Source organism: Trachypithecus francoisi, unplaced genomic scaffold (genome assembly GCF_009764315.1).
Source record: "Trachypithecus francoisi isolate TF-2019V2 unplaced genomic scaffold, Tfra_2.0 Lachesis_group7, whole genome shotgun sequence".
Classification (NCBI taxonomy): Eukaryota; Metazoa; Chordata; class Mammalia; order Primates; family Cercopithecidae; genus Trachypithecus; species Trachypithecus francoisi.
Window position 1 is genome coordinate 64,132,834 of NW_022681472.1, and position 20,416 is coordinate 64,153,249.

General features: G+C 36.8%; 1 protein-coding gene across 1 annotated transcript in view; it reads right to left on the bottom strand.

Moving 5' to 3' along the window:
* The window catches only part of RSPO2 (R-spondin 2), a 179,215-nt gene that overhangs the window by 76,256 nt on the left and 82,543 nt on the right, over positions 1–20,416 (bottom strand). The window contains exon 3 of the mRNA XM_033202973.1: positions 5,501–5,689. Within this exon, the coding sequence (XP_033058864.1) occupies positions 5,501–5,689 (189 nt within the window). The remainder of the gene's footprint in view (positions 1–5,500; positions 5,690–20,416) is intronic.

A 20,416-nucleotide genomic window follows, 5' to 3' on the forward strand; every position in this document is an offset into this window, starting at 1 on the left:
GTCAAAACAAGGATAGAATCATAAAACGTAGCAGAAATAGTCTAAATGTAGCAAATTCATGGATCCAGAATTATAAAAGCTCTCATTTCCGTATTTGTTTACAGATGATTTTTCAAAATACTACTTCTGGCAAAAGTATATTGTTTTCTTATTTTATTTTATTTTTTGAGACGGAGTCTCGCTCTGTCGCCCAGGCTGGAGTGTAGTGGCCGGATCTCAGCTCACTGCAAGCTCCGCCTCCCGGGTTCACGCCATTCTCCTGGCTCAGCCTCCCGAGTAGCTGGGACTACAGGCGCCCGCCACCTCGCCCGGCTAGTTTTTTGTATTTTTTAGTAGAGACGGGGTTTCACCGTGTTCGCCAGGATGGTCTCGATCTCCTGACCTCGGAATCCACCCGTCTCGGCCTCCCAAAGTACTGGGATTACAGGCTTGAGCCACCGCGCCCGGCCCTGTTTTCTTATACATAAATTTGGAGGTTAAAAAAAGTTGACTGCTCCTTTTTCCTTAATTTCAGCATATTTCTGATACCTTCCTGGTACTTGACTTTTATAAAAGAATCTCTAACCTTGATTGACATGAGGTAGATACTTCATAAATTGCTGAATAAATGTCTTCCAAGGCTAATTTTCCCACCTATGTTTTGGACTCTATCCTCTTCTGTCCCTTCAGTGATCTTGTTTCTTCATTATTTTTTGTCTATCCTCCTCAGCTGGCTCTTTCCTAGTTATGTCTCCTGTCACTCACAGACAGACACACACACACACACACACACACACACACACACACACCGACTTCCCCATCTATGTGAGCCTTCCAGTGATCAGATACTCTTTTTAAATATACTTAGAGGAAGAAGGGAACGAGTGGTATAATCACTGGCTGCTTTCCTACGACTCCATGTGCTCCCCCAAAACCATAGCAATCAGGATAGTGCCCCAACAAAAACGATGAAATGGCTCACATGAAGGTCAGCGCTCTATTGTTTAAACAGTGCAACATTAACATTGACCACTTGCTTCTTCTCAAGTCTTCCCACTTCTGCTTCTGGGACATCATCCCCTCTGTTTTCCTAGTGACTTGGTCATAGCCTCCTCCCCTGGCTTTTCCTTGCTTTCTAGTTCAATGTCAATATTAATATACTGTATTTTTTAGGTATTGTACTGTTTGGACATTTGAGCTGTTTTCAAGCTGTAATTAGAATAAATAGTGTTGCCATGAATAATGTTTTATATGTGTTTTATTTACAAGTCAAGATAGTAGTTATGACAAAGGAGAAGACAGTAGTGAATGGGAAGTTAGTGAGTGGGTAGTACTAACATTCTTTCTTGACATCAGTAGGAGTTAAATGTATCTATTTTGTAATAGTTCACTAAACACTCCATTTATTATTTGTGAATTTATTTCTGCATGATACTTCAAAAAGTTTATTTTTTAATAACTAAAAACATGAGAGTTGTGCAAATAGAAAAAAAGGGGGGCAGTGATTCTGGTAAACATCCTACAATGCCAATATTCAAGTGACAAATACATGTTCAGTTTCATTTGTATCAAAGAAAAAGCATATTAAGACAAAAATGCAGTTTTATCCTTGTTATTAATAACCGGAGAGATGCAAGCGAAAATGTCCACTGTTAGTGAAGATGTAAACTGATACAACTTTTCTAGAAATTCATTTGTCAATATATATCTTTAAAACATGTATTATGTTTAAACGTTCATCTTATAAAAATAAACCAGGCAAATGTAGAAAAATGTGTATGAGAGAGCAAGAATTTATGTATAAGGATATTTTTCACAGAACTGCTTATAATCATGAAAAATTAAAACCAAATTTTCAATAGGCAATTAACTAAATGTAACCATTCAGTAGAATATTTGTAGCCATATTTAATGGCATGAAAATATGTTCATAATTCATTAAAACAAGTTACAAAACACAATGACACATTTGTAAGGTGAGGAAAATGACAAATACTCAGAAACAAAAATGTCAAGAACAGAAGATGAAATGGTTTTTTTTATCTTTTGTAAACTGTTGTTATCTTTTGTTAACTGTTGTTATCTTTGAGAGAAGTGTTTGCTTTTGCTTTTTTTAGGCCTCGGTACTTTTCTAAGCTTTCTGCAAGGACTATGTAGAACAATTTAAAAAATAAAGTTTTATGTAGATGGTTTCATTAATGAATGAGAAAAATATGAATGAAATAACATCTAACATAGTATCAGGGACAATGGCAGCTTCTAGTGTCTGTTAGTACATGTATTTACAAAATTACTCAGATAGTTGTTGGATTGGTTTCCATAAGTGTGGTTGAATTTTATAAGCTTCATACTATGTGTACCAAGAAGCCAACCTCAGACAACTTTTCAGAGAGAGCAAATCTTCCTTCAAAAGGAGATCAATTTACGTTGGAAATCACACTCTAGTGATTAGGAAACAGATGAGCAAGTTTCACTTACAAGATTTTTTAGGCTACTATTGCTAAAAGTATAATTTTCTTCTCTACTATTGAGGAATAATCTTTTAAGGAAGTGAAAAGTAGATATGATCTCAAATTCTAAGTCTGTGACAGCTTTTCCAATTTAAATCTTTCTCATCCCCTGAACAAAATACAAATATTGATGCAATATATGCAAAGTAGTCATGAAAAAGAGCAAATAATTGGTATGAAAGAAACATGATTATCCAAAGTCATATACTGATAAGAAATAATTTTCCATTTTTCACTTTGTTCCAATGGGGTCTTGTTAATAGCACTTCCCGCTTGTACCAGGTAACGATTTCCTCTAGGTCAGTAAACTCCAACATTGATTGTATTCACTTACAAGAAGTCTATCCATCGCAAACCCTTTCTCATATGCAGATTTTCTTTCTAAGGCTGATTTACAGTCACTGCTCTCCTTTCCATTTCTGAGAAAAGAAAACTAAGCCAAAATGTGCTATTAACTCCTGCCTGAGAGTATCTCTCTAAGGAAGACTCCACTCATATACTACAAAGTATTGCTGAGGTGACCACTCACACCAGTTTGCACAGGATGGTCCTGGTTTACATCCAATCTCCCTGCATAGTTGTTAATGACAGCCCCTTTCACTTCCCAGTGTCCCACATTTAGTAATACATTATATAGCCAGCCTATTGTCCATATACAGTACATACAATGCTAGCTCTAGAACTTGGAATAAATGCCTCTATCCATCTACACTCTTGCCTTGTCTTCCTTGTGCACTGGTAGTCTGGAATGAAAAGCATAAAGAATAAAGTTGTGGACTCAAACCATCCCCCCATAGGTAGTCTAAAGCAATCTGAACAGGAATCCTTTCCAAGGTGGACCCAATCTCCTTCTGGAAGTTTATAAACTATGAGAGATAAACTATCAGGTAGCCTAAATCATATCCCTTAAGAACAAAATTCATACTTGCAAACAATTTGCAAGCCAGTCTATTAACTGGTGGGGAGTTGTTTCCTTTAAATGTTAATCCAAACAATTCCATGAAATGAAGGTAGATCCAAGTTTCCTCTAAGCCTAAACATTTCCAACTCTGCTAATGACATAACCTCATCCAGTACCTTAGCTAGAAAACCTTACGATCAAGTTTGATTGTTTCTCTTAGCCCTGTCCAGGTAGTTACCAGGCCCCACTGGTTCTATTTTTAAAGCCTCTGCAATTCATTACCCACAAAAAAAATCATCAGAACAAGATTTCTAATCTGTATTCATTACAATTGCCTTCCTCTACTTTTTGTTTCTCTCCAGTTCATCTCCCTCACTTCTGCTAGAATTATCTTAAAGCAATATCTTTAGATACTCAGTACCTCAGATAACACCAAGACTTCTTAGCCTGGCAGGCAACACCTTTATCAGTTGCACTGCAGCCTCCTTTTCCATCCTCAATTTCAACCATACCTCCCCCTCTAGGCACAGGCTGTTCAATGGTTTTCATCCAGCTACGGTACTGCTCTTCCAGGAAGTGCTTAAAAATGTTTGGGGACATGTTTGCTTATAACAGTAGTTTGAAGACACAAAGGACATTTAATGGGCAGGGACCAAGGACACTAAATGTCCAGCAATGTAGGACAGGTCCTATGAAACAGAGAACTGCATTGCCAAAATGCCAAATAACACTGCAGGTGAGAGTTCTTGTTCCCCAAACACATTATTTTTACATATATGTGGATCCTTCTTTCTAAATTTATTTAACCAGCCCCCATTAGTTCTGCCACCTTCCAAAATAATATTGTCCTTGGATGATGTAATTCAAATTCTTCTCACCTAAAGACTGTCTTGCCTGAATAGTCACATACACAGTGTGTTAATGGGAGATCATTAAATCACTCTCAGAAATATGAGATTTAATTATCTCATATATACATGAGAGTTATTTAATGATTACTGAAACAGCACTTAATATATTAAATTATGAATAACCTGTTTACCATTTGTCATTTTATTCTGTGATCCTCTTGTTCTTATCCTTTCTATCCCCTAAAATTTGAGTTCCTTAAAGAAAGGGATGTTCCTTTGGTATCTCCTTTACTTTTTTAAACCACAATTTATATGGCTGACCTAGAAGATGACACTCATTCTGTAAGTGACTTTTGGATTAAAAGATGAAAAACTGCACCCTCATTCCTATGTAAAAGATGCCATTCCTTAAACTTTTTAAAATAGTTGTTAAACTTATACCTTAGATTACTTTAAAATAACCTAAACATTTTAGTTACATCAGTAATGCTACTTAAAGAAACCACCGTTACCATATGTTTAATTGCAGGTTAGACTAGTGAAGGATTGCCAACTCACATAAAAAGAGAAAAATAAGCTATAGAAATTGGTAAACCAGAGAGATTGTTCTCAGCATAAAGTACTTAAGTTCCTTTGTGGTTTGTTCTTTTATAAGCACTAAGTACTCTTTACAAAAATCTGTCAAACAAGATTGTGCTTGAGATCCTTGTGATTAAAAAACTGCTTACATAATCTATAATAAAGTGTGTATGTGTGATTGTGTCTTACAGTTCTATACAAAACAAAGTAAAAGTGCTCTTATCCTACCACACTCATTTTTTGCAAGTTTGAGCTTAGACTTTTTTTTTTTTTTTTTTCCAGATGACATCTCACTCTGTTGCCCATGCTAGAGCACAGCGGTGCTACCGCAGCTCACTGCAACCTCTACCTCCCAGGTTCAAGTGATTCTAGTGCCTCAGCCATCCCATAGCTGGGATTACAGGTGTGCACCACCATGCCTGGCTAATTTTTGTATTTTTATAGAGATGGGCTTTCCCCATGTTGGCCAGACTGGTCTCCAACTCCTGGCCTCAAGTGATCCACCCACCTTGGCCTCCCAAAGTGCTGGGATTACAGGCATGACCCACCACACCCAGAAAGCTTAAACTATTTCTATCATCTATTACATTAAAAAAAAAAAATTAGTCAAAATCTTCTACTTAGCTCCTCTCCTAAGTTGCATATCCAGCAATACAGGATAGACAAAGCCAAATGCTCACTTGCGCATCTGTTCATATCTGGAGCTCGGTGTCCATAGTACCCAGATGGGCAGGAATGCAGGCACTCTCCATACTGGCGCATCCCTTCTCTTCGAAGGAAGAAGAACAACTTCTGTTGACATCGGCTGCACCCATTGTCCTTTGAACAAGACAGACAACCCTTGCAAATGGGATTTGATACATAACTAGCTGTAAAAGAAAAACAAAAATTGTGTTTAATTATGAGTATAATCAGACTTTTGATAAATACACCCTGCTGAAAAGACAACTGTTTCTTTTCTTTCTGCTATACTCACATAGAAATACTAAATAAAATATCCCTGCCCTTCGTGTCTCTACCTCCCCCACCCAAAAAGTGGTTAATACACAACCAAACTTGGAAACAAAGAGGAAACTCAGAGGCAGAGTTGAGTCTAGACGCTAAAGTTGAATGGCTCATGGGAATGTCAGACCAGCCAGAGGTAAAATTTAGGGCAAGGTCCTCAACCCAGGCCAAGAAATATTTACGTGAAGATCTGGCACTTAGCTCCTTTTATGTAGACGGAGTCAAGAGGGCTGTTTGTCCATGACCCCCTGCCCTAACTGGCCAGAGCAGAGGATTCTGACCCTAGCTTGGGAGGACACAGCAGGTAAGCACAAGAGAAAATAAAATTCATGAGACATAAGAACACCAAGTCCACAAGACTGGGATCCAAATTAAAATTATCATTGTAGTATGGGGTCTATATGGTGTTGACAAGTTAAAATAAGAATTTGTCCAGATCCAGGAAAACCCAGAAAGAAAAAATAAATATAGAACTACTCTCTAGACATTTTCACAGTCCTGAGACCTGGACTTCCATGAAATGCTACCTTAACATCAAAATGAACAAATCACATGAGCAAGTAAACCTTCATGAGATACAGTCATCAATATCAGCAACAAGAAAACTTCACACCTAAAAAACCAGAAATAAGGACATTCTGAAGGAGCCTTTAAAATAAGTATCTAGAGAGTATCTGAAAAGATAAAGGGATAACTAGAAATCACATGGGAAAAAGCAAGAATATGCACATTATAATGAAATGTAAATTCTAAAACTTCACAAAAAAATTCTATGGACAACTTGTATGGTAGAAGAAAATGACATAACCAAAAACACTTTTAAAGAACTGTATCACAAAACAAGATTAAAAGGTACTAAGCATGTGAGAAAAAAACAGAAACATTCAAATACATGATTAGTAGTTACTACAGAAGGAAAGAGTAAAGAGAATGAATAAAACACACCTTAAACAGAGAGGCAACTTCAGCAAAGTCTCAGGATACAAAATCAACATGCAAAAATCACTAGCACTCCTACACACCAACAAGTCAAGCCAAGAGTCAAATCACAAACAAACTCTCATTCACGATTGCCACAAAAAGAATAAAATAACCAGGAATACAGGTAACTAACGAGATGAAAGATCTCTATAAAGAGAACAACATAACACTACCCAAGAAATCAGAGATGACACAAACAAATAGAAAAACATTCCATGCTCATGGATAGAAGAATAAACTGTATTAAAATAGCCATACTGCCCAAAACAATTTGTAGATTTAATGCTATTTCCATTAAACTACCATTGACATTTTTCACATAACTGGAAAAAACTATGTTAAAATTCACATGGAACCAAAATAGAGCCCAAAGAGCCAAGGCAAAAATAAGCAAAAATAACAAAGCTGGAGGCATCATGCTACCTGACTTCAAACTATACTACAGAGCTACAGTAGCCAAAACAGCATGGTAGTGCTCCAAGAACAGATAGGTCAATGGAACAGAATAGAGTACCTGGAAGCAAGACCACACAACTACAACTGTCTGATCTTTGACAAACCTGACAAAAACAAGCAATGGGGGGCTGGGTGTGGTGGCTCATGCCTGTAATCCTAGCACTTTGGGCCAAGGCAGGTGGATCTCCTGAGGTCAGGAGTTCAAAATCAGCCTGACCAACATGGAGAAACCCCAGCTCTACAAAAAATAAATAAATAAATAAACAAACAAACAAACAAACAAACAAAATACAAAATTAGCTAGGCATAGTGACAAATGTCTGTAATCCCAGCTACCTGGGAGTCTGAGGCAGGAGAATTGCCTGAACTTGGGAGGCAGAGGTTGTGGTAAGCCAAGATTGCACCATTGCACTCCAGGCTGTGCAACAAGAACGAAACTCCATCTCAAAAAAAAAAAAAAAAAAAAAAAAAGGAAAGAAAGAAAGGAAAGGAAAGGAAAGGAAGAAAGAAGGAAAGAAAGACACACACGCACACACACAAACACACAAGCAATGGGGAAAAGATTCACTATTCAATAAATGATGCTGGGATAACTGGCTAGCCATATGCAAAAGATTGAAACTGGACCCCTTCCTTATACTATATATAAAAGTTAACTCAAGATGCATTAAAGACATAAATGTAAAACCCAGAACTATAAAAACTCTGGAAGAAAACCTAGGTAATACCATTTAGGACATAGGCACAGGCAAAGATTTCATAACAAAGATGCCAAAAGCAATTGCAACAAAAGCAAAAATTGGCAAGTGGGATCTAATTAAGAGCTTCTGTACAACAAAAGAAACTATCATCAGACTGAACAGGCAACCTACAGAATGGCAGAAAACATTTGCAAACTATGCATCTGACAAAGGTCTAATGTTTAGCATCTATAAAGATCTTAAATTCACAAGAAAAAATAATCATTGACAAGCGGGCAAAGGACATGAACAGACACTTCTCAAAGGAAGACATACAAGTGGCCAACAATCATATGAAAAAACTCAACATCACTGAATATTAAAGAAATGCAAATAAAAATCACAATGAGATATCATCTCACACCAGTCAGAATGGCTATTATCAGAAAGTCAAAAAATAACACATGCTGGTGAGGTTGTGGAGAAAATGAAATGTTTATATACTCTTTGTGATAGTGTAAATTAGTTCAACCATTATGGAAGACGGTGTGGCAATTCCACAAAAACCTAAAGACAGAAATACCATTCAACCCAGTATCCCACACATACACATATATGTTCATTGCAGCACTATTCTCAATAGCAAAGACATGGAATCAACCTAGATACCCATCAACAACTGACTGGATAAAGAAAATGTGATACATATATTATATATATATAAAATATATTATATTCAATGCTATTACTTATATATTACCTATAATATATATTACATTACTTATATTACTTATATATTATATATTACTTATATATTATATATTATACATTACTTATATATTATAATGTATATAATATATAATATACATGATATATACCATATATGGTATATAAAATATATATGATATATGTATCATATGCTATATTATATATGATATATGTGATATATTTTATATAGATTATTATATTTTATATATATTACACACACACACACACGCACACCATGGAATACTATACAGTCTTAAAAAAGAATAAGATCATGTCCTTTGCAAGGACATGGATGGAGCTGGAGGCCATTATCCTTAGCAAACTAACAGAAACAGAACAAAATACCCCATGTTCTCACTTATAAGTGGGAGCTTAGTGATGAGAATACATGGACACACAGAGGGAAACAACAGACCCTAGTGCCTATCAGAGGGCAGAGGATGGGAGGAAGAAGAGGATGAGGAAAAATAACTAATGGGTACTAACCTTAATACCTGGGTGATGAAATCATCTGTACAGAAAGCCCCCATGACACAAGTTTACCTATGTAACAAACCAGCACTTGTATCCCTGAACTTAAAAGCATATGTTAAAAAAGGAATAAAGCACACTATTCAATGAGATAATGGCTGATTAATTTCCAGAATTAAAGACGTGAGTTCTTAGATTAAAAATTAAGAGACTGAACAAAATAAATAAGTCTACATCTAAATACAGTACATTTCCATACCATGAGAATAAAGCCAAGCCAGAGAGGAATAGCAGATTATCTAGAAAGGGATAAAACTTTGACTGACAGGAGACTTAGAAAACAATAAAGTTAGATAGCCGAGATACTATCCTCAACATGTTGAGGAAAAATTATCAAACTATAATTCTATAAGCAGTTATAGTTTAACAATGTGAGCAAAATGAAGATATTTTAGCCAAAGTAAAGGCAAATAACTTAATTTTTTAAAGCATCAGCTAAAATATTAAACTCTGAATATTGGAGAAAATAAAACAGAACCCAGAGGAAGTAGATTGCAAGAAGCAATCGTGATCACACCAATTGAAAAATATGTTCATGTCTCTATGCAAAAGAATACCATGTAGAAAACATAAGATTTTCAAGTTTTGAAAAGAAATATCTTATATTCACAAAAATAACACAGAAGACTTGAGAAGGAAACCAAAGTTAAAGCATTCAGAGTTTCGGCATTATCAGTGAGGAAGACCAATGTAAATTAAAATGTCATTACTATAACTTTAAGGTCCCAACTACAAAAACAATAACAGAATCTGTAACTTCTAAACCAGTGACAGCTACAAAAGATGTAATATATGTCTAAAATATTAGTAGGAAGAAACAATCTGAATATCTATGAACAAAATAGACAAATGATGGTATATTCAAACTATTTGAGTTTCACTCAGTAATAAAAAGGATAATACAGATACACATGACATGAAATTCACATACATTATGCTGATCAAAAGAATCCAAACAGATACAAAAAAGAGCATGCTCTGGATAATTTCATTTATATTAAGGTCAAAGGCAGGCACAGCTAATCCACGGTGATAGAAATAAGAAAACTACATGCCTTTGAGGATTGAGGACTGACTGGAAAGGGGCATAATAGAATTTTCAAGGGATGGAGGAGGTATATTAGTTTCCTTGGGCTGCTGTAACAAGTGACCACAATTTGGTGACTTAAACAACAGGAATTTATTCTCTCAATTCTAGAGACTAGAAGTCTGAAATCCCAATATCATATCAGCAGGGCATGCTTCCTCTCGAGGAGTCTGCCAAATCCTTTCCTGCCTCTTTCAGCTTTGGTTGCCCAAGGCATTCTTTGGATCATAGTTACATAAAGTCAATCCCTGCCTCCATTGTCTTATGCCTTCTTCTCTTATATCTCTATGTCTTTTTCTGTCTCTTACAGTGACACTCCCATTGGATTTAAGGCCTACCTTTATCCCATAGAATCTCATCATCATCCTTATCTTCGCTGCATCTGCAAAGACCCTTTTCCGAAAAAGGTCAGCTTCTAAGTTTTGAGGAGGACATGAGTTGGGGTGGTGGAGTGGAAGTGCACTAGTCAATTCGCTAAAGGGGTGGTGGAGATATGCTATATCTTGCCTGGATATTGGTTACACAAATGAATGCATTTGCAAAACTCAAAACTACACATTTATCTAAGTATACTTGTATATTTTTACAATTAATGTGAATAATTTACAAGTAAATTATACCTCATTTTTAAAAAGTAAAGCATATAAAGGCTATGTGCTAATTTCAGTACAATGTACTTACTTATAATTACATCTCTTTTGAAGATTCCATAAATTATATTACTCATCAATAAGATATTATTTACCTTTTTTTTCAAACTGATATATCCTACTGATGGGACAAGGTGGGAGAAGACAGTACTAAGCAAATGTTGAAATAGCATCTAGGATAAGTTAATACCTGAACCGTATGAAGTTTACTGAATCTGATGGGGACAATGGTACCTTAAAAGAAAAGACGTAAAATACTCTTTCCTATAGCTGGTATAAAATGTAGAAATGATACAATCTGAAATATTATAATTTCTAAAATATGAAAAAGTCATGTAACTTTTAGTTTTCACTACACCAAGCAAGGTCATAAATACAACAGAATACATGAGGTCACAATGACTTCATTTTATTGAGTTAACCCAAAAAATAATTAAAAGAATAGAAAACTCATCAATTATTGAAACTTTCAGCTTTGAGACTACATATTGCTTGCCCTCCATATAATCATTCTTGTATGTAAAACTAATATCAAGCAATAAGTGGTCAGACTGGCAGCTATACAGAGTACATTGTATACCATGTCATTCCTTTAATAATTTAATGGCCATTATATTTATAGCAACTTGTAGCAAATCTATATAGATTTTAGATCCACAAGAGTCTTCCTTCTTCCCCCAAGCTCCCACAGCCCTGATTTGGTCTTACAGCCTCTCATCCAGGGAAGTCCCCAGACCAGGGCTTACTCTATCAAAGCGGCCAAACAAGAAACAAGGCCCTTCAGGATCAGGAATCAAGGCCAATATAACCCCTTGAATTGGCTAGAAAGATCTACTTCTTCACATTTATTCTAGGACTCTTTTCTATCAACTGTTCTCTTTTATCTCCATGTTGAATCTATTTCATGGATGTTCTCTCACTTGAAAACCTATCTATGCTTTTCAAATAATTTCTCATGTAACACTTTATTTCCCTAAATCTGCAATTGTTGGGGGGCAGAGCTAGGGAACCAATTCAGATGAAAAATCATCCCCTCAGATACAGTTACCAATAAAATTCTGGCAAACAACTTTCCAAATATTCATATATATATATATGTATGCATGTATATAATTTATGTTTTTCATACACATCATACTGTACCTGTTGGGTTCAGCTAAGTTGTTAGCATCTTTCCATAACAATCAACCAAACCAATGTCACCATCACATTTCTTGAAAATGTCAGTTAAACCTGTTGCCTCTATTTATCACCATCCTCTGCTGTGTTATCTCCAAAACTGCTTTTATGAAGACCACAACCAGTTTTCTCATCCTTCAAGATCTCATCCTTCAATTTCTGATCCTCACACTTCCAATAGCCTAGGTTGCTGAAGGTTTTCTTCCTCCTTTAGCTTCTATGATAATATCTTCTCCTACAGATTTGATTCCGACCCTCACCCTTGTCATTTCCATGAATCTTCTCACAATTCAAGCCTTTATCACTTCTCATTTGGATAGTTATGAAGTCCCAACCCTAGACTTACCTCTCCCTACTTCACTCTACATTCTATTGCTGAGTTAAGTTTCCTGCTTTTATACTCACTATGGTATTTTGTTTTACCTTAATATTGCCAGATAATTATGATTTGTAAATCATTTTGGCATAGCTAATCAAAAATAGGCTTATACTATCTACAATTTCTTCAGCTGCCTTCCAAAGAGGTTTTATTCTGGTATCATTCTTAGTATCGTGAGTAGGGTGTAAGTGAGTGAAGTTCAAAACATTAGGATATCGTTCAACCTCTCTGTGCCAGAAAGGGTAAAAAATTGAGGGGGATGGGAAAAGCTGGAGAAGAGAAATAGAACCTAGGAATACTGACAGGTTGTGTGAGGAAATGGCTATGGTGGAGGAAAAGGTAGCCAGAGAGAATCCAACTCTTTTTCATTTTCAGGGTTGTCCAAGATTGTAACCCACCTTCAGCACAAAGACCCTACGGAATGATATTTAGAGAAACAATTTATGACTCTTTCATGAAAAAGCCATCCGAACTTTTTTCGTTAACACGAACAACTGAGAGACTAAGACAAGGGCAGGGGTTGTTGGCTGGAACTACAGCAGAAGTAGCCCCACACTACAGAGCCCTCTGAAACATATTGATAACCTTCTGCTCTAGAATTTATACACAGATTTGAAAAACCAAGATCAAGCAATTACCCAAGGAAATATCCAACCCAACCCTAGCTTTATAAATAAAAGGAGATTCTGGAAGGTTTACAAGCACACAGTAGAATGGTTCAAGGAGGAGGTTCACTGCCCCACAGTCATCACATGCTAAAGTTGAAACTATACTTTCAGTTCAAAAGTTAAACCAAAGCTCTTTATCACCATAAATCATGCTCCACAGTAAGAAGTGTAGAGAAAAGAGAATTACAGAACCAAGAGAATCAACACAAATTAAAGGCTTTTTGTTTTGTTTTTATGTATCAGAAGCCAACTTTCATCTTGACCACAAAGATCTGAGTCAACAAATTGTGCCCTAAATTTTTTTAAAAAGGTATTATTAAAAGCATTGCTTTTTTTACTTGAACCTCAACAGACTTAAACAATGAAAATGAATTAGGGAATACTTACCCGAGTCCTTATCTTAGGTATCTTTATAACCCTACACACGAGGAATTCTCTTAAAGCAAAAGTGATGTGAGCCACACCTAACCTGAGTACTCTCTCCCCCCTTTCTCCAATCTTCAGTCATGATGCTGCTCAATGCTGAAGGACAAGAGTCCATGTGATTTTTACAATTTGAAGCTTCTAGCCCCAAACCTCAAACAGACTTTTTCATTTAATTCACCATTGTCCACTATTTTAGTGGCCTTCTCCTTGTTGTAAATCAATAGTTTAATAATTCTGCAAGAACTTCTCCATCTACCATATGGTCACTACACCCACCTCTGTGTCTAAACACAGGCAAAAAATAGACGTTTAAACATGCCTAGAGTAATTTATTTTGTCAGGATCTTCATAAGTCGAATGGCTCTGCCCATTGCTATGAGATTTAATTCAAGTGTGCAGGTGGATAAACAGATCTTAATTCTCAGCTTTGATGACCATGTTTATTTGCTCTCTCTGTGAGCTTCAACTTTTCCAACCCTAAAGCCCGCTGAGATCCAGAGCCTCATCATTCCAACCAAAACAGTTTTCTAAATCTAGACCCACCCAAAATTCTAAAGATGAAATATATCTCATAAAACATGGAAAATCCTGAAAACAGTCATAAACAGTGATTCTAGCACAAACCCACACATATCCCCTTGATGGGAAAAGGAATATTTCAGGGATTTAGCAAACAGGAATTTAGCAAACAAGAAAAACCATGAGGCTGAAACAAGTTAACAATATCTCGATCACAGTTATTTCAAGAAAGAAAAAAAGCAGCATAAGTATTACTCTTTATTATTAATTCTAATTAGTTGATTTGTGTTCCCCTTAAATTACAAAGTAAGTTTAGCCTTTTTATGAATTCTGGTATTTTAAAGTCTAGCCCTTTGTTAAATACAGTTATTCACATTTATCTCATAGAGCATTTTATGTAGGTGTTGAATGCCCCATGTATTTCTAATGGACTCCTGACTTTTAAAAAATGTGTTCCCTTGTTTCTGCAGTTAGCCCTTGCCAAGAACGAAGAAATCTGAATTCCTTCTAGGTGAAGGCATCCATCCCGACAAAGGTACAGATTTCTAATTCTGAAAATAATAAGACTGAACAGTGGGCTGTTGGCATCTTAGCCTCACTCTATACTTGCTGGTCAAATCATGTTGCAAGTTCAACAAATTTTTCAAATGAATTAATATTAACTTCATCAATTAATATCACAAAATTGCTAATGTATGCCTCTTCTTAACCTCAAGTTCAAGATATGTATTTAAGGAAGAAAAACCCACAGCAGAAGCAGGATTGAGAGAGGTGGCGGGGGAAACCCACCTCTGGCACCATTAACAGGGAACTTGCATGTCGGATGCTATACAAATCAAGTTGGATACATTCTCCCCACTAGAGCTTGGCAGCAGTGGTATAAAAATCCTGTAATCATGTCTACTACCAAGCTCAAACTCAATTAAGCAATCAACGTAATGAATGTATGTGCCACACAAGATTTGACCAAAATGGAAAATGCCTGTCTTAAGATACTTTGTTTAGTTTTATATAAAATTATAAATATTTAAATATCAAACCCAGTAGTCTAATTGTGAATGTAAAGACAACAAATTTTTTTTTTTTTTTTTGAGACAGAGTCTCACTGTGTCACCCAGGCTGGAGTGCAGTGGCGCGATCTCGGCTCACTGCAAGCTCTGCCTCCCGGGTTCACGTCATTCTCCTGCCTCAGCCTCCAGAGTAGCTGGGACTACAGGCGCCCGCCACCATGCCTGGCTAGTTTTTTGTATTTTTAGTAGAGATGGGGTTTCACCATGTTAGCCAGGATGGTCTCGATCTCCTGACCTCGTGATCCACCCACCTCAGCCTCCCAAAGTGCTGGGATTACAGGCTTGGGCCACCGCGCCTGGCCAAAGACAACAAATTTTAATGCTAGACCATCACCATTATAAGCATATGCCTTAGATAGAAAATAAATACCACAATTAAAAATGTTAATAAAGCTTAAAGGTAAATTTCTAGATTTACTTTAAAATTTTAGAAGGGCTATATTAACACAAATTTAATCTAGAAAAAAATGCTAATCAAGAGCAAAGCTTGTATCAAAAATTTCAAAATTCTAGAATTCCTAGAATTAAACTGTATTTATGGCTGGACAATGGTGGCTCACGTCTGTAATCCCAGCACTTTGGGAGGCTGAGGAGGGCAGATCACCTAGAGGTCGGGAGTTCAACACCAGCCTGGCTAACATGGTAAAACCCCGTCTCTACCAAAAATACAAAATTAGCTGGGCATGGTGGCACATGCCTGTAATCCCAGCTACTCAGGAGGCTGAGACAGGAGAATTGCTTGAGCCCGGGAAGCAGAGGTTGCAGTGAGTTGGGATCGTGCGCCACTGCACTCCAGTCAGTAAGACTCCATCTCCAAAAAAGAAAAAAAAATTAAACCATATTTTCTCAGAATCTTATCTTTTCTTGAGTTCTTTAATAGAGAATATTTTTTTTAGATACAAGGTTTACAAAGCTTTGACCTCCCAAGAAGCATTAGCTTTGAGAAACTCATATTAATTTGTTACTTAACAATATTATTTAAAAATTAATAAATCATATCAATTAGGAATGAAAGATTGGGGATATAATTGTCTAACAGTACTTCCTTGGGAAAATGGTATTTCTAAACATTTGTAAGCCCCTCAAATATGGAAATCATCTCTACAAATGAATATTGTTAATGACATCAGGATTAAAGGTCTTTAATCAGATCATTTGGTTTCTCCTATTAAAATATGTATTTCACTGTACAAAAACTCAAAGCTAGGAGAAACTAGGAGTTTTTGTTTGTTTTGAGACAAAGTCTTACTGTGTCGCCCAGGTTGGAGTACAGTGGCATAATTTTGGCTCACTGCAACCTCCACCTCCAGGGTTCAAGTGATTCTCGTGCCTCAGCCTCCCGAGTAGCTGGTACTACAGGCTTGTGCCACCACACCCAGCTAATTTTTGTATTTTTAGTAGAGACGAAATTTCATCATGTTGGCCAGGCTGGTCTCAAACTTCTGGTCTCAAGTGATCCGCATGCCTCAGCCTCCCAAAGTGCTGAAATTACAGGCATGAGCCACCGCGTCCAACCAAACCTAGGAGTTTTTAAATATTGGAGGAGAGAGTTAGAGTCACAGATCTATTTTTAACACATGAAGTGCTAATATATTTTTTTAAAAATGAAGAAAATTACCAGAACTATTAGCCCTTAAATACTCTCCAGTGCCAGCACTGTTCCAGTTGTAATTCTCATACATTGGCACCTCTGAAGGACATTCACAACCTGAATTAACTATGGCCATAGTGTGGGTCACTGGAAAAATATATGTATTTAACACAGCACAAAGAAACAGAAAGGATCTATGATGTACGTGTCATGAATCTTCAAAGTCTAATTTAATTAAGATGTCACAGGGCAGCTCAGAATACGTAATAACTATGGTTCAAGGAATGATGAACTGAGGTATGGTTGCAAAATAAATGTGGAGTCTTAGATGGTTCTGTTTGAGGGCACAACGAACCTGCCCGGAACATGATAAATACATTCTCATTCTGACAATGTACAGACATCATTAACACTCGAGATAATCTACCAAACTGGAGGAGATTAAAAGGATACAGACCAAAGCAAATAATCACGATGGTCATCAGAAGAAAAATAACTTTGGTTCAATACATTTTACCTTGAAACAAAGTAGTGTCCCTTCAACATTTCTCACCCAAAACATAAGCAGCACATGCGGCTTGTGCATCTGGTGGGGGAGTCAGAGATACTCCAAAGGAGCAGCTGATGCATATCAATGGTAATGAAAGGTACTTTTGAGAAATATTTTTGGTGGGGGCACATCAATAGCAATGCAAGATACTTTTGAGAGTTTTGTGTTTTTGTTTGAGTTTTTTTTTTTTTTTTTTTTAATCATAGCCTTGGCACCACAGAGTGAGTCTCAAGGAAAGCGAAATTTAGCACTTTGCCTGGCCAACTGAGAACCAGTCAGAGTGAAAAGTTCAAGTAGAACAGGATTCAACCGAAATAAGTGGAACTTAGAAATTCTCCAGGGAACTGCCGGGCACGGTGGCTCACGCCTGTAATCCCAGCACTTTGGGAGGCCGAGGAGGGCAGATCACCAGGTTACGAGATTGAGACCATCTTGGCTAACATAGCGAAACCCCGTCTCTACTAAAAATACAAAAAAATTAGCAAGGCATGGTGTTGGGCGCCTGTAGTCCCAGCTACTCAGGGAGAATAGCGTGAATCAGGGAGGCGGAGCTTGCAGTGAGCCGAGATTGCGCCACTGCACTCCAGCCTGGGCGACAGAGGGAGACTTCCTCTTAGATAGATAGATAGATAGATAGATAGATAGATAGATAGATGGAAAAAGAAACTCTCCAGGGAACATTTCCAAAAACAGTCATGAATACCCCAAATCAAGAAAAAAGACAAAACACAAGAAAAAAAGTAATCTATAGGCCCCAATAAGAAATTAAAATCATGAGACCTCAATTTAGCATAAACAATTCCCCAAATAATGATGTCCTTCCCATAATTAACACTTTGGGAAACCAAGCCCTATAAGAATTACTCCTCTTTTTCCCCCTAGAAACTCTTTTGATGCAAAAATCTTAATGCATATCCCTACAATAGACGTTAATTTTCACAGGTAATGAAAAATAGTGTACAATTAAGGATCACAACACATGCATCAGCAAACTAAACTATTTAAGTGGGAAAATATGCCATCGGAATCACGAGCTCCTCAATTTGTACAACTGCTAACACCAATAATATTAATTAGTTGATGAATTAGAAGCAAAACATAGGATGGTTGGGTGTTGCTCATTTTTCCAGAAAGAGATGATGTTTTTGAAACAAGGGAAGAATCGCATCCTAAGTTCTATAAAACAAACCACCTGCTTGAATCAGTGAGAGAAAAAAACGTACTCCATAAAATTCTTCTAATACCAAAAGAAAAGTATGCTTAAAGTTAGCATGTGTGCGTTGAACAATAAGAACACACGGATACAGGGAGGAAAACAGCACACACCGGGGCCTGTCCATCAGGTGGTGGGGGCAAGGGAGGGATAGCATTAGGAGAAATACCTAAAGCGTGCAGAGCTTAAAACCTAGATGACGGGTTGATGGGTGCAGCAAACCAACATGGCACATATGTATCTATGAAACAGACATACACATTCTACACATGTATCCCAGAACTTAAAGTATAAAAAAAAAAAAAGTTAGCATGCGTGCAATCCTGTAAGCCTTAGCTTGAAACTGCTGTGTTATACAGATTACTTATGCCAAGTGTTGGCTGGAGTTTTCACAACATACTTAAAGGACCCTGTGGAAATGTTGACAGACTGCTGGTGCTAATGGTAACCCCAACATGAGCAGATCTAAATATATACATTTATGAAGATTGCAAAACCACCACCCTCACATGGTTCCATGTGTACACAGGGAGATAATCCAATTATTTAAATAGAAGAAAACAAACTGCTCACAAACAGAGCCAGATTTTTGTTCCATAAAGTACTTAAATACTTCTTATACTAACACAATTTTAAAACGGTTTTGCATACTTCCTAAGAAATGGAACGTAAGTGCCATAGTGTCTGACCTATCCAACTGCCGGTAGGAAAATCTTCCCCTCCTGCCTATCCAAAATTAAATTGTTTTTTGAAAAAGAGGGGTAGGATGGGCTCTATTTAACGTATAATTCTCATCGTGTTTAAGTTATTAAATTATCCCTCATATATCACCTACTTCTTAGAATAGAAACAAGTTGGTCACTCCTGCTTACATCACTGTCTTAATATTAAAACAATAAATGGAAACAAGCTAGATGACCTATTTAGTGTGATAAACACAGCCCTCAAAAAGAATCAGTGTCATAACTAAACAGATTAAAGACTCCATGTTTTTTAAATGTGGAAACTTCCATGGGTTTTACCACTGTGTTTTAAAATTGAGAATGGCCACTCTTGTTAACTACACTATTTAGAGAAAGGTTTCTTTAAACAAAGATAATTTTGTTAATTGCCTTAAGGAAAAGCACACTAACAGACACCTAAAGTTGACAAATGTTATTATGGAATACTATACTATGATGCAAAAAAAGTGAGTTTTCTATAGTGTAGGTCACTGTTGGTAAAAGTCACGTTAACAAAAATTGGAATGATTACTAAATCTCCAGACTTACACAGAATTTGGACCTCAATAATTTTTTTCCCTTTTCTTTTTTTTTTTTTGGTTTTTTGTTTTTTTTTTTTCTTGAGAAGGAGTTTCACTCTTGTTGCCCAGGCTGGAGTGCAGTGGTGAGATCTCAGCTCACTGCAACCTGTGTCTCCCAGGTTCAAGTGATTCTCCTGCCTCAGCCTCCCAAGTAGCTGGGATCAGAGGCAAGTACCACCACACCTGGCTAATTTTTTTTTTTTTTTTTTTTTTTTTGAAGTAGTGACGGGGTTTCTCCATGTTGGTCAGACTGGTCTCAAACTCCCAGCCTCAGGCAATCTGCTGGTCTCAGGTGATCCTCTGGCCTCAGGTGATCCTCTGGCCTCAGTCTCCCAAAGTGCTGGGATTGCAGGTGTGAGCCACTGTGCCCAGCCTAGATCTCAATACTTTTTAAACCACTGGGCTGCATTTAACATTTATAAGCAGGTTCTTTTTACATGCCTTGTTGATTTGTTAACTTCACAGCAATCTATACCTTAGACCCAGTTTGAAATCTAATTGCTTAACTATCATTCTAAGAAGATTCTGTCTATTATGAAT